The 24399-nt window shown below is 37.9% G+C and overlaps 1 protein-coding gene across 1 annotated transcript in view; it reads left to right on the plus strand.

Annotated features, from left to right (window-relative positions):
* SENP7 (SUMO specific peptidase 7) overlaps positions 1 to 24399 on the plus strand; it is a 245214-nt gene that overhangs the window by 20267 nt on the left and 200548 nt on the right. The window contains exon 2 of the mRNA XM_007945774.2: positions 19803 to 19900. Within this exon, the coding sequence (XP_007943965.1) occupies positions 19803 to 19900 (98 nt within the window). The remainder of the gene's footprint in view (positions 1 to 19802; positions 19901 to 24399) is intronic.

Consider the following 24399-nt stretch of genomic DNA (forward strand, 5'->3'; position numbering starts at 1 on the left):
TTCTGACAATTTAGTATTAATCTTTTGGATTTATATCTGTAGATTTAGAATTATTTCTACTTTTTCATTGATTTTGTCATTTTGTTCTTGTATTTTCTTCCAAAATTCTTCTAGGGTTTTTTCTGTGTTTTATTTGGTCTGTCTCTCTGTCCTTTGAAGATATTTAAATATAGTTCTTTTGAATTCCTTATCATAGAGTTCCAATGCTGCTTCTTCCTCCAGGATGTGTTCTGGGTCTGTATCCTGCTCCCTTATTTCTACCACTTTATCTTGCTTCTTTGTATGGACTGTGATCGTCTGTTGTCTCCAAGACATCATTGTGTTGTTGTATTTAGATCTGTGTTAACTGTTTGTGAAGAGCAGCCAAGGGTGAATCATGCTCTTCTTGGTGGTTTTTTATCGTTGGCCTGTTAGAGGAGATGGATTTGTTGGCTCTTGCTCAGTAAGTGAAGTTGCAGGAGGTGTGGGTGTAGTTGTGTCTTATGGGGACTGTTGCTGTCTCTCACTCAGTTAGATAAAAATTACAATTGAATAACCATCAAAATACGCTAAGCACATGGACAAAAAATACACCATGTCATCATACAGGATCAGTAACCAAAAAAGGAAAAAAGGGAAAAAGAAGAATAAAAAACAAGAAAACCTGCAATATCTGGGGATAGGGCACTAAGAGAAAAAAGGTAGAGAAGGAGAAAAATGAAGAACAAAATGAGAAAAATGCAAAAAGAAAAGCGAGGAACTGCGTTCACCATGGGAAAAAAAGGGAAAACATTTTTTTTTAATTAAAAAAAAAATACTTTTTCAACCCCGAACAGGGAAAGGAAAAAAATAAAAATACAAAAAGAAAGAAATTGGTGGAGGACAAGGCAGGGCACCCAGGCTCCGTCCGAACACACAGACTAGGGTGGAGTTCCTGCGGGCCCAGAAGTTGGGTGGGAGTGGGGGATCGCTGCACCTCCGTTCACCAAGTGGGTGTGGGGTATAAGAGTAACGAGGAATGTCGCGCCTTTCCAGTCGTGTGGGTCCAGAGTGTCCTTGGGCTTTCTGGCAGGTAGAACCTGTTCTTAAACCCCTGAAATCTGGGAGCGTACTTTCTCTTTAAATATCCAAAATTGTCAAGCCACTTGTAAACATTCAAAATGGTGGCACCCTCCAGACAGGCAGAAGTCCACAGCTCAGCATGCCTTCCTCTTCCTTGCTGCTTCGCCTTTTATTCCCCAGGCACCAGAGCAGTCCTCCGCACAGTCCCTTGCTAGCAGGGCTGAGTTTTAGGTTAATTCTTAGGTCCTACCCCCACTTGGCAATCTCCAAGCTGTCTGTGCCGTCAGGATTGCTCAGAATCACTGCCAGGCCACAGTTCCGTATGTCTCCTTTTTTGGTATTTTCATGCAAATTCTTCTGCTAGTTGGGGTTTAGTCCACTTCTATATCCTTCCCTTCAAGGGTCAGGGGTCCAGGATTATCTTCTGTATCTGTGTTAATTGGTTTCCCTTTTCTTTGTTGAAGAGGGTCTGTGCAGTCTTTCTGCCTATTCTGCCATCTTAGACTCCCAGAAGCCCATCGTTGCATCTAGGTGGCTGCTTGCAAGCTTTTAAGATTCCAGTCACTACTTGCCAGAGTAGGAGGTGGAACAATGTTTTGTGTAGTATGTTATGGCAGTTGAGCTTGATGTCCTCTGCGACCATGGTCCCGAGCCCACTGGTTCCACTACTCAGTCCCTCTGGGTAGCTGTCTGTAACCAGGAAGTGACTGTAACCTTGCCCCTTGTCAACTCTACTATATATCATGGTTAGTTTTTTTGAGATCAGAATTTTTCTCTTTTACAGTTGATCTATTGTAACATTTTAGAATAACAGATTTTAAGTACCTTTAATATATGTAGTTTTATGTTATAGAGAAGCAGAATTTGCCAATTGTTATGACTTGTTCTCAGAGGAAAGATTTGTCATCAGTATTACTTTGAAGTTAATTACAGTAGAGTGTAAGAAACATTTAAAAACGTTTTTAAATAATACATTTATTGGTATGTTTTTTATACTCATAAAAAACGAAATTCATTGCTACTGAGTCAATTCTGCTTCATAGTGACCATTACAAGGCAGAGTAGAATTACTGCATAGGGTTTCTAAGCTTTCCAGTCCTTATAGACAAGGAGAATAGTGGTTAAAGCATTTGCTTCTAACCAAAAGGTCATTGATTTGAGCCCATTAGTTGCTGTGTGGATGAAAGATAAGGTAGTCTGCTTTCATAAAGATTTACAGCTTTGGAAACCCTGTTGGGCAGTTCTACTCTGTCATGTATGGTCACTATCAGTTGGAATCGACTTGATGGAAGTTGGTTGATTGGAATCCTATGGAAGGAGATGTTCACATCTTTTTCCTGCAGAGCAGTTGGTGGGTTCAAACCTGACCTTTTGCTTCGTAGTCGAGCACTTTAAGCAGTGTGCCTCCTGTGCTCCTTTTCAGGAGATTTTTTTATCCAGAGGTACAAAAAAATGAAACAACAAATGGGACCAAATGACTTGTGTTTACATAAAAAGAATATTTAATTTGCATAAAATTAGAAAATTTAGGCTGTATAGAAAGATACAAGGTAAATTAGAGAATCTGCTTTCTGTCCCCTTTCCATAAAGGCATGTACTATTAACACATGTGTTTTTGTTCCCCTGCTTCCTTTCTTGGAGCAAAAAAAGTTTGTGCATATATGTGAATTCATCTTACTTTTTGATCTTTATAGAAGTGAAATCATGAAATACGTAGTCTTCTGTACTTTGCTGTTTTCTTTTGCTGTTTCACTTTATTAATATATCTTAAAAAGATTTTTCTTTTAATAATATATCTTTTCATTTTAAAAATATTTCTTAAAAGATATATTATTAAAACATGTGGCTCAATATCTTCAGCCAATGCAAGGCCAGAATCTGATTGTGGAACAGACCATCAACTGCTCATATGCAAGTTGAATTTGAAGTTGAATAGAATTAAAAGAAGTTCACGAGAGCCAGAATATGACCTTGAATATATCCCTCCTGAATTTACAGACCATCTAAAAAATAGTTTGATGCATTGAACACCAGTAACTGACAACCAGAGGAATTGTGGGATGACATCAAGAACATCATCCAGGAAGAAAGCAAGAGGTCATTAAAAGGACAGGACAGGAAAGGATAAAAAGACAAAATGTATGTCAAAAGAGATTCTGAAACTTGCCCTTGACTGGAGAGTAGCTAAAGGAAATGAAAGAAATGATAATAAATGAGCCAAACAGAAGATTTCAAAGAGCAGCTTGAGAAGACAAAGTCAATTATTAAAATGAAATGTGCAGAGACCTGGAGTTAGAAAACCAAAAGGGAAGAACATGCTTGGCATTTCTCAAGCTGAAAGAACTGAGGAAAAAAATGTAAGCCTTGAGTTGCAATATTGAAACATTCTATGGGCAAAATACTGACTGATGCAGGAAACATCAAAAGAAGATGCAAAGAATACACAGAGTCACTATACCAAAAAGAACTGGTCAGTGTTCATCCATTTTAGGAGATGGCATATGATCAAGAAGCACTGGTATTGAAGGAAGAAGTTGAAGCTGCACGAAGGAATTGGTGAAGAACAAGGCTCCAGGAATTGATGGAATACCCATTGAGATGTTTCAACAAATGGATGCCCCACTGGAGGCACTCATTTGGTTATGCCTAGAGATTTGGAAGACAGCTACCTGGCCAACTGACTGTAAGAGATCCATATTTGTACTCATTCCAAAGAAAGGTGATCCCACAGAATGTGGAAAATTTCCAACAATATCATTAATATTGCACACAAGTCAAATCTTGCTGAAGATAATTTACAGACAGTTGCAGCAGTATATTGACAGAGAACTTCCAGAAGTTCAGGCTGGATTCAGAAGAGGACATGGAACAAGGGATATCATTGCTGATGCCAGATGGATCTTGTCTCAAAGCAAAGAATACCAGAAAGATATTTACTTGTGTTTTACTGACTATGCAAAAGCATTAGATTGTGTGGATCAAAACAAATTATAGATAACATTGAGAAGAATGGGAATTACAGAATACTTAATTGTACTTACAAGGATCCTACACCTGGATCAGGCAGCTGTCATTCAGACAGAACAAGGGGATACTGTATGGTTTAAAATCAAGGGAATGCATCAGGGTTGTATCCTTTCACCATACTTATTCAATCTGTACACTGAGCACAAATAATCCAAGAAGGTGGACTATATGGAGATGAACATGGCATCAGGATTGGAGGAAGAATCATTAACAACCTTTGATAGGCAGATGACACAACTTTCCTTGCTGCAAGTGAGGATGACTTGAAACACTTACTGATAAAGATTGAAGACTACAGTCTGCAGTGTGGGTTACACCTCAGTATAAAGAAAACAACTGGACCAATGAGCAGCATCATGATAAATGGAGAAAAGATTGACGTTGTTAAAGACTTCATATTGTATGGATCTACAGTCAACATCAATGGAAACAGCAGTCAAGATAAAAGACGACATATTGCGCTGGGCATATTGGCTGTAAAAGACCTCTTTCAAGTGCTGAAGAGCAAACTTGTCTCCTTGGGGACTAAGTTGCGCCTGGCACAAGCCATAGTATTTTCAGTGCCTTGTTTGCGTGAGAGCTGTACAGTGAATAAGGAAGACTGAAGAAGAGGTGATGCTTTTGAGTTGTGGTGCTGGCGAAGAATGTTGGAAGTACCATGGACTGCTAAAAGATCTAACAAATCTGTCCTGGAGTAAGTGCAGCTGGAATGCTCCTTGGAAGTGAGAGTGGCCAGATCTCACCTACTTTGGTCATGTTGTCAGAAGGGACCATACTCTGGAGAAGGATATCATGCTTGGTAAAGTAGAAGGTCAATGAAAGAGGGGATGGCCCTTGACAAGATGGATTGACATGTTGGCTGCAAAGATTGCCTTAGGTATAGCAGGGTTCATGGAGCTGGCACAGGACTGGGCAGTGTTTCATTCTGGTGTACAGGGTCACTTTGAGTTGGAGATAACTTGATGGCTCCTAACAATAACAGTAACAGAAGGTTTTTCCATTTTATCTTATCTTGATCTACTTCTTTTAATTTTTGATGGTTCTGTAGTACTCCACCATCTGGATATACTATAATTTATTTACTTAATCTAGTAATATTAGAGTGTTTTTTTTTTGTGTGTGTGATTTGGGTGAAAGTTTACAGTGCAAGTTGGTTTTACATTCAACAATCCATACATGTTCTGTTTTGTGACATTTTCTGCAATCCCCATACTGTAACATCATTCTTTGTACTTCCTCTCCATGCCCACTCCTTCCCTTCATTCTTCTTTCCCATCCCCTTCTTGTTTCTAGGGTTTTGGTAATAGTAACAATGTGGTAGTGAACAATAGTTTTCATATATAGAGCATCTTTTTTGAGTGGTATTACTGGGTCTAAGGGAATTTATATATTGAATTTTAAGAGGTACTGGAAAATTCTCACAGAAAATTTGCAGCAATATGTATTGTCATCAGTAAGAGTACCCATTCTCTACAAACTTACTATCCTTGGGTATCATCACACAGTAAAATAGTTGCCTATTTGACAGGAAAAAATGCATTTTAAGAGAATTTTTAAATTCTTGTATTTGTATTTTTTATTTTGTTTTTTAGAATATTGAATTTAGTATTATGTGAAGATGATAAATATGTACAATATCTTAGAGGTAGACAGAAGCTTTCTGTTGGATTTATTTTCTTAAGAAGTATCTCATTAAATGTGTTTTTTCCTTTACCTTTGGGGCGTGCATGTCTTGCCTTAGTACTTGGTGGCTCACCAAAGAACATTGTAAGTCGTAGTCTTTGTGTTGTAATTCAGTGTCTTCTCTTTTTCCTTAACTCATCATCATTTTAGCAATCTCCTTTTCCTAGGAAGGTAGAGGCTTGTTTTCTTCTTTACTTCCCTGTAACCCACTGAATGAAATAAAGCATCTTCTGAGACTTACTTTCTTTTCCTGTGGCTAGTTTACCTCCCTAGTTGGATGTCCTCTTTAGGATAGTCATATTTAACTTTTGGAAAATCTGCATTTGCTTTGAGATTTGAAATGGTGTATATTAGCTTTTGCATGCTTCTTTGTTGGTTTAGACTTCACAGTATTTGCTTAGTATGATTCATATTTTTTAGAATTTGAGGCTGTACTGGTACCTTGCTTCATTGTCCACCTGCCTTTTGTGGTAATGTTTTCAGTGGATTTCACGAAAAGAAAGGAATAAAAATGCCCTTTTCCACAGTGTTTAGCAGAAGTTTCTTCTGCTGAATACTATGGAAAAAGACATTTATTGTGATAAAGGACACAGTTTATTCATTTGTGATTTTTATCGAGACTTAATTACATAAAATAGACTGCACAGATCTTAAGTGTTTAAGAGCATTGGTACACTAGTCAAACGTAGACATATATAATCAGCATCCTAACCAAGAAATGCAGCGTTGTTGATCCTAGAAAATTCCCTTGTGTCCCCTTCTACTTTTCGTTCTATGTTTTCTTTGCCCCATTTCTGCCTTACTCTTGGAAACCAATCTTTTGATTTTTATTTCCATAAAGTAGTTTTGTCTGCCCTTAAATGTCACAGAAGTAGAGCCATACAATATGTACGCACTCTTAATTTTATATTCTTTTGCTGAGCAAAATACTGTTGAGATTCATCTGTTTTGTGTCTATTAGTGATTTCTTCCTTTGTATTGCTAAGTAGTGTTTCTTTCTACAAATGTACCACAATTTATTTATCTAATTCTGTCAGTGGACTTTTGCTTGGCTTTAATTATGTTTCGTTGATGATTAATGATGTCAGAAATTGTCATATGTTGCTTGGTGCCAAAGAGGCAGGGAGGCTGCATCTTCTGTTCTCCTCTAGCCCCACAAGAGGAAGACAGAATCACCATCAATAGCCCAAGGCCTATTCCTGTGAGGCCAGACATGCTACCTCCCTCCAGCTCTTTCACCAACCCTAATACCAACCGTTCCTCCCGCAGCACCCACCACCTCTCTGTTGGGTTCGATAATTCAATGCAGTGGCCACACAGAACTCACAGATTATGGGGTTTATCACGGGAGCACCAGACTAAAATTCAAGTTTAGAAATACACTCAATCTCTTGCAGCTAGCCATCTCACTCAGCAGCTAGCAGTCTCAGTAGCACATTGCTGTCTCAGTAGTGCGTGTCTCTTGCATCTCTTTCTTCAGCAGTGTGTGTCTCTCGTGTCTCTCTCTTAGCAGCATGTGTCTCTTATGTCTCTCAGGAGCATGTTTCTCCCAGCAGCACATCTTTCTTAGCCAGCAGTCAGAGAGACTTCTTCTGCCTCTAGAAGGGCTCCTTTTGAGCCTGGCAGAGTGACCACTAACCAATCCCAACATCAGAATTCTACACACCTGAGAGAGAGCAAACTTCCCAATTACTTCGTGCTGTTCCCAACAGAAATACCTAAGGTGGACAACTTTAACAATCAGTAGGTACTTGGTTGCTCACAGCAAGTTCTACCACGGAGTTTACAAAGACTTATGATTAGAAAAGCCATGCCAGGTAATTTATTACACTGCAGTTGGCCACTGTATATTTTATTTTGAATGTCTGTTCAAATTGTTTTTGTTCAAATTATTTTGCTCTTTTTAAAATAAAATGTATTGAGTATTAATTTGCATATAATTTATTCATTTTCTGCCTCAGAAATCTTTGCCTACCCTTAGTTGAAAAACTATTCTCCTATATTTTCCTTTAGGAATTTTCTAGTTTTAGTTTTTATGTTAATATAATTTTTATGTTAAATTTTGTGTATAGTGAGGTATGAATTAAGGTTCATTCTTTTTCCTATACAAATTTCCTGTTGGTCTAGCACCATTTGTTAAAAAAAAACTTTTATTTTCCTCATTCAGTTATATTTATTCCTTTTTTAAAAATTATTTTACTTTATGTTCATGGATTTATTCCTGTACACTCTTTTGTTCCATTGACATATTTGTCTGTTTCTGTGCTAGTACTATATTTTCTTGGCTACTAAATTTATGGCACGTCTTAAAATCAAGAATTTAAATATATTGTAAAGATATATTTCCACAGTCATCCATTAAGATTTTGAGCTACTAAAAATCATATGGGAAGAAAATTACCTTCTAAACATTTATAGTTCTTTTGGCTGATTATGCTTATTTATAATAGGATTACACTGGGGAGAGAAAATTAAGATAGAGGCACTAAGATAAGAGTATGGTAATAATTACCCAACTACTTGCTTTTATATATACAGAAGCTTCCAACTTTTCATATATTGTGTTTTCACCATTTATCACTAAATCAATTATTTGTGTCCTGAGGATAGATTATGAACTGTTCTCCATCTTCCATGTTTTCAGTTTTACATATGAAATTTATATGTCTTTTATCTTTAGCTATTCTGCTATCTGGTAGACAGGGTGAGTTTGGAAAAAGAACAGAAAAATGAAGCACTTAATTTGATATGCATAATCCTGAATTAAAAACAAACAAACAAACAAAAAAGAAAAAAGAAACTCACTGCCATTGAGTCAGTTCGACTTATAGCAACCCTTCCTTGGGTTTCTGAAGCTATATCACTATGGAAGTAGATTGCCCAACCTTCCTTCCAAGGAGTGGCTGGTGGGTTTGAACCGCCAGCCTCTGGTTAGCAGTCAAATGCCTTAGGGACTACGCCACCAGAGCTCCTTAATCCTGAATGGTGGTGTGAAAAACACTGACCCTAGGAACCCTTCTGTTCTCCAGAGTCATCCTCTTATTTCTTTCCTGTGAATCTGCTGTACTAGTTATTGTTGTTAGGTATTATTGTGGTTAGGTGCTGTCAGTCATCTCTGACTCATAGCGACCCTATGCACAGCAGAACGAAACACCGTTTAGTCTTGTGCCAGCTTCACAATCCCTGCTATACTTGAGCACATCACCACAGCCACTGTGTCATTCCATCTTGTTGAGGCCCTTCCCTTCTTTTGTCCACCCTCCACCTTACCAAGCATGATACCCTTCTCCAGGGATTGGTCCCTTCTGATAACATGAGCAAAGTAGCTGAGATGAAGCCATTCTCGCTTCCAAGGAGCATTCTGGCAGTACTTCCTCCAGGACAGATTTGTTAGTTCTTTCAGCAGTCCATGGTACTTCCAGCATTCTTCGCTAGCACTACAACTCAAAAGCGTCAGTTCTTCTTTGGTTTTCCTTATTCATTGTCCAGCTCTCGCATGCATATGAAGTGACTGCATGGCTTGTGTCAGGCGCACCTTAGTCCTCAAGGAGACATCTCTGCTCCTCAGCACTTGAAAGAGATGGTTTGCAGCCCAGTGCTGTACGTTGTCTGATGTCCTGACTGCTGCTTCTTTTGGCATCGATTGTAAAACCAAGCATTGTGAAGACTTTGATAACTTCATCTTTTCTCCATTTATCGTTATGCTGCTTATAGGTCCAGTTGTGAGGATTTTTGTTTTCTTTACATTGAGGTTAAATCCATACCATAGACTGTATTCTTTATTCTTCTCAGTAAATGCTTCAAATCATCCTCACTTTCAGCAAGTGAAGTTGTGTCGTCAGCATATTGCAGGTTGTTAATGATTCATCCTCCAATCCTGATGGCACGTTCTTCTTCGTACAGTCCAGCTTCTCATATTATTTGCTCAGCATATAGATTGAATATAGAATGAATGGGAGCTCTGGTAGTGTAGTGCCTAAGGAACTTGACTGCTAACCAGAAGACTGGCGATTCAAATCCACCAGCCACTTCTCGGAAGGAAGGTTGGGCAATCGACTTTCGTAGAGATACCGCCTCAGAAACCCAAGGAGGGGTCACTATGAGTCGGGTGTGACTCAACAGCATGTAACAACAACACATAGATTGAATAAGTATGGTGAAAGGATATAACCCTGACACACTCTCTTCTTGATTTTAAATCATGCAGTGTCCCCTTGTTCTGTTTGAATGACAGCCTCTTGGTCTGTGTACAGGTCCTCATGAGTACAATCAAGTGTTCTGAATTCCCATTATTCTCAGTGTTACACACAATTTGTTATGATGCACACAATCAAATGCTTTTGCATAGTCAATAAAACACAAGTAAATATCTTTCTGGTTTTCTCTGCTTTGAGCCGAGATCCATCTGAAATCAGCAGTGATATCCCTTATTCCACATCCTCTTCTGAATCCAGCTTGCACCTCTGGAAGTTCTCTGTCCATATACTGTTGCAACCGTTTTTGAATTATCTTCAGTAAGATTTTACTTGCGTGCAATAGTAATGATATGTTGGAAAATTTCCACATTCTGTGGGATCACCTTTCTTTGGAATTAATACAAATATGGTTCTCTTCCATTCAGTTGGCCAGGAAGCGGTCTTCCAAATCTCTTGGATAACCAAGTGAGTGCCTCCAGTGGGGCATCCATTTGTTGAAACATCTCAATGGGTATTCTGTCAATTCTTAGAGCCTTGTTCTTCGCCAGTTCCTCAGTGCAGCTTCATTTTCTTCCTTCAATACCATTGGTTCTTGATAATATGCCACCTCCTGAAATTGATGAAGACATACCAGTTCTTTTTGGTACAGTGACTCTGTGTTTTCATTCCATCTTCTTTTGATGCTTCCTGCGTCATTCAACATTTTGTCCTTAGAATCTTTCAATATTGCACCTTGAGGCTTAATTTTTTTCCTCAGTTCTTTTAGCTTGAGAAATGCCAAGTGTGTTCGTCCCTTTTGGTTTTCTAACTGCAGGTCTTTGCACATGTCATTATTGTAATTGGCTTTGTCTGCTTGAGCTGGTTTTTGAAATCTTCTATTTGGTCTTTTATTTTGTAATTTCTTCTGTTTACTTTAGCTGCTGTCCAGTCAAGGGCAAGTTTCATAGTCTCTTCTGACATTCTTTTTGCTCTTGTCTTCTTTTCTTGTCTTTTTAATGACTTCTTGCTTTCTTTATGGAGATGTTCTTGATGTTATCCCACAATTCTTCTGGTTTTTGGTCATTGGTGTTTAATGCATGAAATCTTTTCTCTAGGTGGTATCTAAATTCAGGAGGGATATATTCAAGATCGTATTTTGGCTCTCATGGACTTGTTTGATTGTCTTCAACTTGAACTTGCATTTGAGCAGTTGATGGTCTATTCCACAGTTCTGGTCTTGTTTTGGCTGAAGATACTGAGGTTTTTCATCGCCTCTTGGTACAGAGGTAGTCAGTCTGATTCCTGTATATTCTATCTGGTGAAGTCCATGTGTGTAGCTGCCATTTGTGTTGTTTAAAAAATGTTTTTGTAATCAGTAAGTCGTTGGTGTTGCAAAATTCTATCATGCAATGTCCAGTGTTATTTCTGTCACCAGGGCAAATTTTCTAACTAACAGTGATTCTTCTTTGTTTCCAACTTTTGCATACTAGTCACCAGTGATAATTAGCACATCTTGATTGCACATTCAGTCAATTTCAGACTGTAGAAGTTGATAAAAATCTTCAGTGTCCTCATCTTTGGGCTTTGTGGTTGATGCATAAATTTGAATAATAGTTGTATTAATTGGTCTTCCATGTACGCGTATGGATATTATCCTATCACTGACAGCACTGTACTTCAGGACAGATCTTGAAACATCCTTTGTGATGATGAATGCTATACCATTCTTCTTCAATTTGTCATTCCCGGCATAGTAGATTATATGGTCGTCTGATTCAAAATGGCCAACCGGTCTATTTCAGCTCACTAATGCCCAGGATATCAATCTTTATGTGTTCCATTTTATTTTTGACAGCTTCCACTTTTCTTAGATTCATACTTCGTACATTCCATGTTCTGATGATTAATGGATGTTTGCAGCTGTTTCTTCTCAATTTGAGTTGTGCCACATCAGCAAATGGAGGTGTCGAAAGCTTTACTTTATCCATATCATTAAGGTTGGTTCTCTGATGATGCAACTCTTTCCCAGTCATATTTTGAGAGTCTTCTGACCTAAGGGGCTTGTCCTCCTGTACTGTATTGGATAATGTTTCCAGGCTGTTCATAAAGTTGCACAGTAACTATCATACAGTATTCCTCTGCTATTCATAAGGTTTTCCCTGGCCAATTCTGTGAGAAGTGGATGGCCTCTTCCTTCTTCTTACCTGTCTCAGTCTGTAAGCTGTGTTGAAACCTGTGCACCATGTGCAACCCTGCTGGCATTTGAAACTGCAGTGGCATAGCTGTAAGCCTCACAGCAACACTTAGGCCACCACAATACGAGAAACTGACAGACAAGTTTATTTCCCTTAGCTGTTAAGATCATCTCACCTCCCCCTTACCTGGATTCCTGGCACTGCTTGCTCTGTCATCCCTCTGGCTTTTCTTTCCCCTGCTTTCCTACCTGTTGGGGGTGGGTCCCTCTGCTTACCTGGACCCCTGGCACTGTGCTGCTTTGCTCTGTTGTCCCCCTGGCTTCTCTTTCCCCTGCTTTCTTTCCTGTTGGGGGTTGTACTATAGGGGCTACTATTTCAGTACTGAGAGATCTTACTAATTTAAAATTTAAATTAGTAATTAAATTTAAATTTAATTAGTAAATTAAAGGCATCCCTTTTTCCAAAAAGAAGCAGCAAACATACAAAAGATTAATAAAGTAAAAGGAGAACAATACTATCAAAGAAAGAAGAAAGCAGATACTTATTTAACTGATTGGGTTGTAGCAGTATATTGACAGGGAACTGCCAGAATTTCAAGCTGGATTCAGAAGGCATGGAGCAAGGATATCATTGCTAATGTCAGATGGATCTTGACTAAAAGCAAAGAATACCAGAAAGATGTTTATCTGTGTTATGTTGACTATAAAAAGGCATTCAGCTATATGTATCATAACAAATTATGGATAACATTGTAAAAAATGGGAATTCCGGAATACTTAATTGTGCTCATGTAGAACCTGTGCATAGACCAAAAGGCAGTCGTTTAAACAGAACAAGGGGATACTGCATGGTTTAAAATCAGGCAAGGTGGCGTCAGGTATGTGTATTTTCACCATGCTTACTCAGTCTGCATGCTGAGTTAAGAATCTCAGAAACTAGACTGTAAGAAGAAGAATGGGCATCAGAATTGGAGGAAGGGATCTTAACAATATGCAATATGCAGATGACACAACCTAGCTTGCTGAAAGTGAAGGTGACTTGAAGCATTTTCTGATGAAAATCAGAGTATAGCCTTCAGTATGGATTGCACCTCAACATAAAGAAAACAGAACTCACAAGTGGACCAATAAGCAGCATCACAATAAATGGAGTAAAGGTTGAAGTTGTTAAGGATTTCATTTTACTTGGGTCCACAATCAACCCTCATGGAAGCAGCAGTCAAGAAATCAAGCAACATATTAAACTGGGCAAATCTGTGGCAAAAGACCTCTTTAAAGTGTTAAAAGAGCAAAGATGTCACTTGGAAAACTAAGGTGTACCTTACTTAAGCCATGATATATTCAGTAGCCTATTATGTGTGTGAAAGCTGGACAGCGAGTGAATAAGGAAGACTGAAGAACAATTGATGCCTTTGAATTGGGGCGTTGGCATAGAATACTGAAAATACCATGAACCTATAGAAGAACAATCAAATCTGTCTTGGAAGAAGTACAGCTGGGGAATGCTCCTTAGAAGCAAGAATGGCCAGACTTTGTCTCACGTACTCTGGTCATGTTGTCAGAAAGGAACAGTCCCTGGAGAAGGATATCATTCCTGGTAAAGTCGAGGGTCAACAAAAAAGGGAAAGACTTTTAATAAGATAGATTGACACAGTGGCTGCCATGATGGGCTCCAGCATGGCAGCAACTTGAGGTTGGTGCAGGATTGGGTATTGTTTTGTTCTGTTGTATATAGGGTCGCTTTGAGTTGGAACCGATTTGACAGCACTTACAACGACGGGTTACTGAATTTCTGTTAATGGTAGTAGAATAATTTGCAAGAGGATGATAGTTATTGTTGCACAGCGTGATGAATGTAATCAACATCATTGCATTGTACGTGTAAAAATTACTGAATTGGCAATGTTTTGTTATATACATTAGCCACATACAAAAAATGTAAACTAAAAATGTGTTTTCTCAGTCACAAACTGAGAAAGTATGTTTCTCAGTTAAAACAAAATTTATTGCTTTTTAAAAAAAGTTTATGAAAGTAACTTATACTTGTTTGAATATAAATAAAAGGGAGTATATGTCTTTCTTTCTGCATATTATGCATATACTTTCATTTCCTCAGAACTCAACATTGATAATAATATAGTGTTTAGTACTTCCAGATAGTTTTACCCCCTATTCATTCAGAAGTTTGATAGCAATGGATTAGCAAATATTTTCAGCTTATATTCTCCAATAAGCATTTTTAGTATTGGCATTCCTTATGGTTCACTTTGGAATTAATTGAAGAGTCAGTAGAGGTGAAATTCTTACATAAAAGTTAAATCCTGACCAGTATACTGAGTTGGTTTGAAATTCATCATGCTTCTCTATTGCAGTAAGCTCTGACAGAATAAGTAATTGTATACTCAATTGAGATTTTGAAACCCCACCCCACTTAGAGTGCACGCAGAATTGATTTTGCCCAAGAAAATTGCAGATATTAAAAGCAAATACTAACATTTATCCTTGGTTGTAAAAAAAAATTTCAGTTGAGTTTCTGTGGAACATTTTATTTTAATTAAAAACCAATGAACCAACCAACCAAACCCACTGCCATTGAGTCGATTTTGACTCATAGCGACCCCACTGGATTTCTGTTGGCATAAATCTTTATGGAAGTAGGTTGCCCAGTCTTCCTTCACAGAGTAGCTGGTAGGTTTGAATCACTAACCTTCTGGTTAGCAGTCCAATGCCTTAGACACTGTGCCACCAGAGGGCCTTTTTTATTTTAATTAGCATTGTTGTTGTTGTTGTTATGTGCCGTCGAGTCGGCCCCGACTCATAGCGACCCCTCCTTGGGTTTCCTTGTCCTTGCTAGAATGAGAACTTTAAAACCAGGTAATTGAATGGTTTGAGACTGGGTATAAACAAAGTCTTTTATCTTCTCCACTCCCCTCAAAGTAGCTTAAAACAATAAAGATTCACTTTTTTAAAAAAATTGTTATATATATATATGTAACAAGATACTTGCTAGTTCATCAATTTTTACATGTACAATCCAGTGACATTGATTACATTCATCATGTTGTGCAGCTATCACCACTATCTATTCTCAAATTTTTCTAGTTGTTAGCAGAACCTCAGTGTTCCTTGAGCAGTGTCTTTCTCTTTTCCCTCCCTCCCACTCTCAGTAACCACCAATAAACTGGTCTGTATTCATTTACCAATTTCATATATGTGGGATTATACAGTATTTGCCATTCTGTGACTGACTTATTTCACTAAGCATAGTGTTTTCAAGGTCCATCCATGTTGTAGCATATATCAATACTTTATGTTTTTTTATGGCAGAATAATACTCCATTGTGTGTATATACCACATTATGTTTATCCATTCATCTTTTGGTAGATGAATAGTGCTGCAGTGAACGTTAGTGTACAAGTTAAAGCCTTTTATTCTTATAAAATACTTTTTCATATTTAAATTAAAATTACCCAACCATTTTAACCTTTTATTTGTGATCAGAAAGCTTTTAGAACATATATGTGAATAAACTCCTATTCATAGATCTGTTCTTCATTTTTCAGAGACAGCATATGTCAGTCTCAATGAAAACCACATTGTATCTGTGAAACATATAAATTTTTACCCAGTTTGAAAATATAACCCAGTTTATAAACAAAAGTTGTAAATATTTTTATGGGTTATTAAATATAAGAAATGGTTGATCAAAATCTAAGTGAACTTTTTTATTCCTTTGATAACATTTTCAGGTGTACCCTGGGTTACCCTTTGATAGTGGTAGAAATGGAGATGGACATTAAAACATCGTACTGTTATTCAGAGTTAACAAAATTTTAATCAGTTTTCCTTCTCCCCTGTTGTAGTTACCTTCAATTTGTCTCTGTGTGTTTATTTCATTTTTGTCATTGTTTAAGACTTTTTTTTCCCCTTTTGATAGAATAATGTTTCTTTTCTTTGTAGAATATGATAATCAAAGACAAGTGTGACACCGTTTTTGCAAATATAGGCAGAACCTTACAACACCATATTTGATTGGGATATAAAAAATTCAATACCATAAGAAGATGAAAATGGCATTTACTTTGAGATTAATGAAATGATTGTGGGGAGCTAGTTGTTAAGGAGTTCTGAGAGTCCAGCTTTGTGAGCTAAATTACTTGTTCTGGCTATACTTTGATATACACAAATATAACTTAGTATAAGAAGTGTAATTAATAATAAATCAAAAACCAAACCCGTTGCTGTCAAGTCCATTCCAACTTACGGCAACCTCATGTGTTACAGAGTAGAATTGCTCCATAGGGTTTTCTTGGCAGTAATTTTTATGAGCAGATTACTAGGCCTTTCTTCCTCAGTGCTGCTGGGTGGGTTCACACTACCAACGTTTAGATTGGTAGTCAAGCACAAACCATTTGTACTACCCAGGGATCTTCAAGTGACTTCTGACTCATGGCGACAACCCCATGTGCATCAGAATAGAACTGTGCTATGTAAGGTTTTCAACGGCTGGTTTTTTGAAAGTAGATTGCCAGGCCTTTCTTCCAAAGTGCCTGTAGGTGGATTTAAACCTCTGACTTGCATTAACCATTTTACACCACAATAATAGAGGTATGTAGAAGGTATAGCGGTATCACAGAAGAGAGTGATTTTCAGATGGTGAGGAAGGCTGCATAGGTGGTACTAGAGTTGGGGCTTAATGGACAAGGAGACCCATGGGAAGGCAAAACATATTCTAAAAAGAGGACGTAACGTGCAGATGCTGAAAACGTTGAACAGATGTAGAAGATCTGGAAGGATGAAACTTCATGGTAAATATGAATAGTATAGTAATGTAGGAGCTCTGGTAGCATAGTGCCTAAGGCACTTGACTGCTAACCAGAAGGCTGGTGGTTCAAACCCACCAGCCACTTCTTGGAAGGAAGGTTGGGCAGTCTACTTCCATAGTGATACTGCCTTGGAAACCCAAGGAGTTTGAGTCTGGTTTGACTCAGTGGCAAATAACAACAACGGCAATAGTAGTTAGTGTAAGAATACAGATTTTGTGGGAAGAAGAAGTGAGAAATGACAACTCAATTTTTTCCCCCTTTTCCTCTAGGTAGAGGAGTGCAGTTTAGGCATTTAAGCAGGAGAAAGACATAAGATTTTTGTTTTTGAAAGATTTTACTTTTGTGATAGAGTGGATGCTGGATTAGAGGTGGAGGGGAGCAGTGGTAGGGAAATACAATAGGAGACTATTGTGAAAGTCCAGGTCAGAAATAAGAAGAGGCAGAACTAAGACAGAGATAGTGAAATTGAAAACATACTGAAGATGGAAATAATACATAAAATGTTTCTATTTAAATTGACACATTTACATTTTGTAATGAAATGAAGGTCACAAGTATTTTTAGGTTTAATCTTGATAGGAAAACTTCCTGAGGACTTGTGGAATTTAGGATCGCGTTACTGCAATCCTGACGTTTGGTTTATGTCAGACCAAAAACCAAACACACTGTCGTGGAGTCAGATCCAACTCATAGCAACCCCTCCTTGGGTTTCCAAGGTGGTATCACTACGGGAGTAGATTGCCCAACCTTCGTTCTGAGGAGTGGGTGATGGGCCTGAACCGCCAGCCTTCTGTTTAGCAGTCAAATGCCTTAGGCAGTATGCCACCAGAGCTCCCTCTATGTCGGACAGATGGGTACAGTTGAGCAAGTTTGTTTATTTCAAAATTGCAAATGTTGCCCCTCTAATGCCCCGTGGTCGATTGCTCCAAAGGATGCATTTGCATAGAGTATGTGGGTGCGTCACCCTGGGTTGAGTGGTCTGCGTGTGCATCTTATTTACTATTGGGCTGAGAGCCAGCTCCTGGGTGTGCGTTTTATTCCCCCCAGAATGTATCCCAGGACCATAGTATTGAGGGTCTCACCAGACTCCATCCGACCGGTAATTCTGGTCATTATTGTGTTTTTGGATTTTGTTCCACGTTTTTCCTCCCACTCTATCCAGGATCTCCAGATTTGATCCTTTCCTGAGTGATTGGCATTGGTAGCCAGGCACCATCTAGTTCTTCTGGTCTGAGGGGCCGTTGTGTCCTAATGTGTTTCCAAATGCCCTTGTTTTTTTGCATTCTTCTTCACTTCTGATGATAGGAGACCATTAGCTGCATCTTAGATGGCCGGGTGAAAGCTTTTAAGACTCCAGATGCTACTCACCAAGGATGAGGAACAAGACTTATGTATTTTGTTGTGCCAGTTAAATCTGGTGTCCCCCAGTACTATGGTCCTGAGTCGGTAAATCTTGGATCTTTCTCCAACAGTGTCTGGCTGTCTGTGATTTGGGTGAAAGTTTACAGAGCAAATTCATTTTCCATTCAACATTTCATACTCAGATCTAAATTTTTCCTGAAGTTTTCCATGCAACATTTCATAGATAGCCAATTGTAATCCCCTCCAGTTGGTATAAATGCAGTTGCTTCAGAATTGCAGACCCTATTTAACCTGATATGTTGTAATTTTTGTTACTTCTTTTAAGCACATTTCAAATTTTTCATAGTTACTTTAGGCTCTGGAATGTCAAAGTATTGATTATGTGACTAAAGTTACTTTGATATTTTAAATGTCTTCCAACTATTTTTCTGTTGGGCCGTACTTCATCAGTAAAGAAATCAAACGACATATGCTACAAAAATTCTCTTTACAATGTTCAAAAGCAAAATTGTCACTTTGAGGACTGAGGTGTACTATGTACCTGACCTAAGCCATAGATAGTATTTTCAAATGTTTCATATGCATATGAAAGTTGGACAGTGAATAAATAAGACCAAAGATGAATTATTGCTTTTGAATTACGGCATTGATAAAGAATGTTGAGTACACTGTGGACTGCCAAAAGAGGAAGACGTTCTGGTGGCACAGTGGTTAAAGCACTTGGCCGTTAACCAAAAGGTCAGTTTGTTGTTGTTTGCCATCGAGTCAGCCCCGACTCATAGCGACCCCTCCTTGGGTTTCCGAGGCAGTATCACTACGGAAGTAGGATTGCCCAACCTTCCTTCCGAGGAGTGGCTGGTGGGTTTGAACCGCCAGCCTTCTGGTTAGCAGTCAAGGTCAGTAGTTCAAATATACCAGCTGCTCTGCAGGAGAAAGATGAGGCAGTCTGCTTCTGTAAAGATTTATACCCTTTGGAAACCCTACAGGGCAGTCTACTTTTGTCCTATAGGATTGTTATGTGTTGGAATTAACTTGATGGCAGTCAATTCGGTTTTTGGTGCCAAAAAGAGTATAGAATACTCCTTAGAAGCAAGGTTGGCAAGACTTTGTTATAAGGAGGGAAAAGTCCCTGAAGAAGGACATCATGCTTGATAAGGTAGAGGATCAGTGAAAAAGAAGACCCTTAATGAGATGGATTCATGCAGTGGTTGCAACAAAAACAGCAAGGATTATGAGGATGGAGCAGGACCAGGCACTCTTTCTTTCTGCTGTACATAGGTTGATATGAGTTGGAACCAACTCTGTGATGCCTAACAACAGTACTTCTGCACTAGCAACAGAACCAGGTATTCTGTAGATTGCATTATTTTCCCTATTGATTATGAATTTATCTATCTTGAATTTTGAAATTAAAATGATACTTTAAATGCCTCTTAATTGTCATACTGTTAAATTTATTACTGAAATTCTATATTCTTTTTTTTTTTTCTTAGTGGAAGAGAAACCTAAGAAATAAGGTCATTTCTCTAGACCATAAAAGTAAAAAAGCTATCCATGGGCGTCCTGTCCCTTCTAAGGCATCATCAGAACGGTAAGATACATATGCATGACATAGGATAGATTTACACTGTATAAATTGTGTGATCATGGGCAATTTCATTTAACTTCTTTGAGTCTTACTTATCACAAATTTTGAAATACAGTAATATCTGTAAAAGCCAGAACCTCTGTAAGGCAGATGTATCAAATAAGGAAAACTAAAATGTTTCCACTAATAGAGAGCAATAGAAGTAGTAAGACTGTATACTGTCGAAAACTTTTGAGGCGTGGAAAAACAAGGCAGTCCTTGTCGAGTTCTGGCTCTCACAGGTTTCACTATGTAAGGATTGAACTAAATGGCTTCTGAGTTTCCTTCTAAGCTGTAGCTTTTTGTATTTCTACATCATTTTCACTCCTTGTTTCTGGTACATTTGGAGCATCTTGATAAGTTTTAATTGACAGTGTGTTGTATATAGATTGATTGTAATAGTTGACTCATAATTTGTGGTCCTGCAGGGAAAATGATACTCCATTTAGCAACTCTGGTCCTGTGGTCATAAACCAAAATCAAACCAAACCCACTTTCGTTGAGTCGATTCCAACTCATAGCAACCCCAGTTGAGTTTCCAAGGTGGTAAATCTTTATGGAAGTAGATTGTGGCATCTTCCTTTTGCAGAGGGACTTGTGGGTTTGAACTGCCGACCTCTGATTAGCAGTCAGATGCCTTAGGCACTGTGCCACCAGAGCTCCTTTATAGTCATTAGTACTAATGAATTGTAGATATTCTGGAATTCTGCATGATTCAGATTGTAATTATCTTTGGAAAGAGTTTAGAGCATGTCAGGGTTGTGGTATCAATAAATGATTAGAAAGTTATAATTTTCTAAGAAGATGCTAGATTTTCTTTTTTAACATAAGGAGTGAATAAAAAATTGCAATTACACAGGATCTTAATAGCTTACAAATGGCATCCAAATTACAACAGTTAGTCTCTATTTACCTGGAGCAGCAGAGGATGAAGGAGAGTCAGGAATTAGAGGAGGAAATGGAATCCATGTTTAATTGCCTCCATGAACAACTGCTTCCTTTGCCATAAGGCCAGAAGAACTGGATGGTGCTCAGCTACCATTATTGAATGTTCTAATCAACTGTCCTATAGCAGAATCCTGATCAAAAGAGGAAAAAATGTGGAACACAGTATTTGGAGCCTCTGAGACTGGAGGAACCCTGAGATGAACTATTGCCCCTAGATAATCTTTAAACCTTAAACCAAAACTATACCCTGCAGTCTTCTTTGAACCAAACAGTAGTTTAGCTTAATTAGTAAAGAATGTCTGCTTTGAACATTGTACTCTTTTAAAGAATTACCTGCATGGGGTCAAGTTGATAACAGCAATTAAAGGTTAAATGAGAGCTTAGGTAGCAGGGAGTTTATATTAATTGTGAAGAAATAATTTGGAAAAGAATAGTGAGAATGGTTGCACAACTTGAAGAATGCAATCAGTGTCACCAAATTGTACATGTAGAAATTGTTGGATTGGTGTATGTTTTGCTATGTATATTTTCACACGTAGAAAAGATAAAACATGGCAGTATATAGCAAAGTAAAACTTAGTTTTTTGAAGCTCACAGAAATCAGAAGACTAATGGTAGGTATCCTTGAATATATGCCAGAGCATTCTATAAGCTACTTAAACCTTTTCTCCCTTTCAAGAAAGTAGTCTGTAGGAAATGTAAAAACATACTGGTGACTCCATAGCAGTTTATATACCTGTGGTCTTCTGTCATGCTATGAATAAATTGCTGAGGTGAATTGGGTAGTTATTTAGATGCTTTGAGCCTCAAAATAACTACAAACTCATTTTACAAACTTGGTTTCTCCTAAGATTATCTAGGTCATGTAAGAAAATAATACTTGATTTGAGTGATGGAGTGCTGAGGTAATGCAGTCATATTTTTGAATTAAAAAATCAATTAGTATTTTCTGAAAAGTTTGCATATTCAAGATTATTTCCTTTAATGGGAGAGAGATGATCCTGAAGAGTTTGCATAATTCAAATCTCCTATCACTCAAATCTCATTTTCCCAGAAGTAAGCTTGCAAAGTGATGGGACAAGTTCTTTGACTATATTAGTCAGTGACTGTTATATTATTACTTTAATACTGCATTTTATTTTCCTGGCATTATCTATAATATTTTTCAGTTTATCCTCTCCTAAATAATCATCCCAGTATAAAATGGCAATTGTTAAGCCTTTTTTATGGAGTTTATCATACTTGACTTCTGCTCCAGAGTTACTGATTATTAGGCATGTTATCACCACTAGCATTATCACATCTACTTAGTATATACTTGAATGACATTGTTAGAGGGTAAAAAAGATTTAACAGTGGATATTGACATAGTTGTTGTTGTTATTTGCCATCGAGTCGGCCCCGACTCATAGCGACCCCTCCTTGGGTTTCCGAGGCAGTATCACTACGGAAGTAGGATTGCCCAACCTTCCTTCTGAGGAGTGGCTGGTGGGGTTGAACCGCCAGCCTTCTGGTTAGCAAACCAAAAAAAGAAGTCAAACCCACTGCCCTCGAGTCATTTCCAACTCATAGTGACCCCCCTTGGGTTTTTGACCTTGTAGATCTTTATGGAAGTAGATCACTCCATCTTCCTTCTGTGGAGCAGCTAGTGGGTTTGAAAACTGGCATCTTTTTAAGAAATGGTGTTGTTCACATGATCCTAATAAAGGAACATTAATGTTTCTTTTTACTTGGCAAAGTGATGTAGCCACTAGGCAAAAGTTTAATCACTTTTATAGTTTACTCAGCTAGATAGCTTTGGAATAATAGAATATGATTTTTGGTAAATTTTTAAAATTTGGAGGGCTCTGTATTATTCAAAACTGGTACCTGAAGACTTTATTCATAAATTGTTTCTGCACTGTATTTGTAGGGTTATATAACTGTATATTTAAAAGTGAAATTATTAAAAAAACCTCTATAATTTCCTAATATTTACTTAACCTTTATTAAAAGTTCTGGAACTTTTGATTCTTAACCTTTTTCTAAACGTACTTGCTAGATTCAGGTAGTTAAAATGTTTGGAGTTAGTTAGAATGTTTAGAAACAGATGTGGTGGAACACGTTGAGTTGTTTGGATGAATTGGGTTACAAGAGTTTAATTAGTAGGGTAAACTTAGTTGAAAATAAATGGGGTGGGAAATTCTTGTGTATTTGCTTCATAGTAAAATGAGCTTATGTTCATAGTTTTGTAAAATTCTTTTGTGTGGATTATTTTTAGAAGGAAACCGGTTTGACTTTCCTGTTCTCCAGGACTTTTTATTTCTCTTCTCTTGAACTCATTTTTCCCATCAATGAGCTTAGAAAATTTGTACCTATGAACTTAGTTCTCTGGTAATACAAAATAATATAAAATTCTTATCAAATTATTTTACTGTTTTACTTGCCTTACTAATCAGTACTTTGGGAGCTTATGACATACCAGTAATTTTCTTCTATTATTGGTATGTTCGAACAGAACAAGAGGATATTGCATTTAACATCAGGAAAGTGTGTGTTGGGGTTGTATCCTTTGACCATACTTATTCAGTCTGCATGCTGAGCACATAGAGAGGCTGAATTACATGAAAATTGTTAATGAATCATCAGGATCAGAGGAAGATTCATTAACAATCTGAGATATGCAGATAACACAATCTTGCTTGCTGAAAATGAGGAAGACTTGAAGTACTTACTGATGAAGATGAAAGGCTGTAGCCTTCAGTGTGGTTTACACCTCAACATAAAGAAAAAAAGAATTCTCACAACTGTACCAGTAAGCAACATTTTGATAAATGGAGAAAAGACTGAAGTTTACAAGTCTTTACTTGGATCCATGGTGAGCATCTATGGAAGCAGCAGTCAAGAAATCAAATAATGTATTGCACTGGGCAAATCTGCTACAGAACACCTCTTTAAAGTGTTTAAGGGCAAAGCTGTCGCTTTGAAGGGTAAGCTGTGTCTGACCCAAGCCATGGTATTTTCTGTGCTTCATAGGCATATGAGAGCTGGGCAGCGAATAAGGAAAACCGCAGAAGAGTTAATGCTTTTGAATTGTAGTATTGGTGGAGAATATTGAAGGTACCAAGACTTACTAATGAAGATTAAAGACTGCAGTCTGCAGTATGGATTACATCTCAACATAAAGCAAATGAAAATCCTCATAGCTGGACCAATAAACAGCATCTCAAGAAATGGAGAAAATATTGAAGTTGTCAAAGATTTCATATTACTTTGATCCACAATCAGCACCCATGGAAGCAGCAGTCAAGAAATCAGATGACGTATTGCACTGTACATATCTGCTGCAAAAGCCCGCTTTAAAGTGCTGAAGAGTAAAGATGTCTGTTTGAAGACTAAGGTATTCCTAACCCAAGCTATGGTATTTTTAGTTGCCCTATGTGAGGGAGCTCTGGTAGCATAGTGGCTAAGACACTTGCCTGCTAACCAGACGGCTGGCGGTTCAAACCCACCAGCCACTCCTCGGAAGGAAGGTT

This window comes from Orycteropus afer, unplaced genomic scaffold, assembly GCF_000298275.1.
Source record: "Orycteropus afer afer isolate SDZICR_OR568_19922 unplaced genomic scaffold, OryAfe1.0 scaffold00143, whole genome shotgun sequence".
NCBI lineage: Eukaryota > Metazoa > Chordata > Mammalia > Tubulidentata > Orycteropodidae > Orycteropus > Orycteropus afer.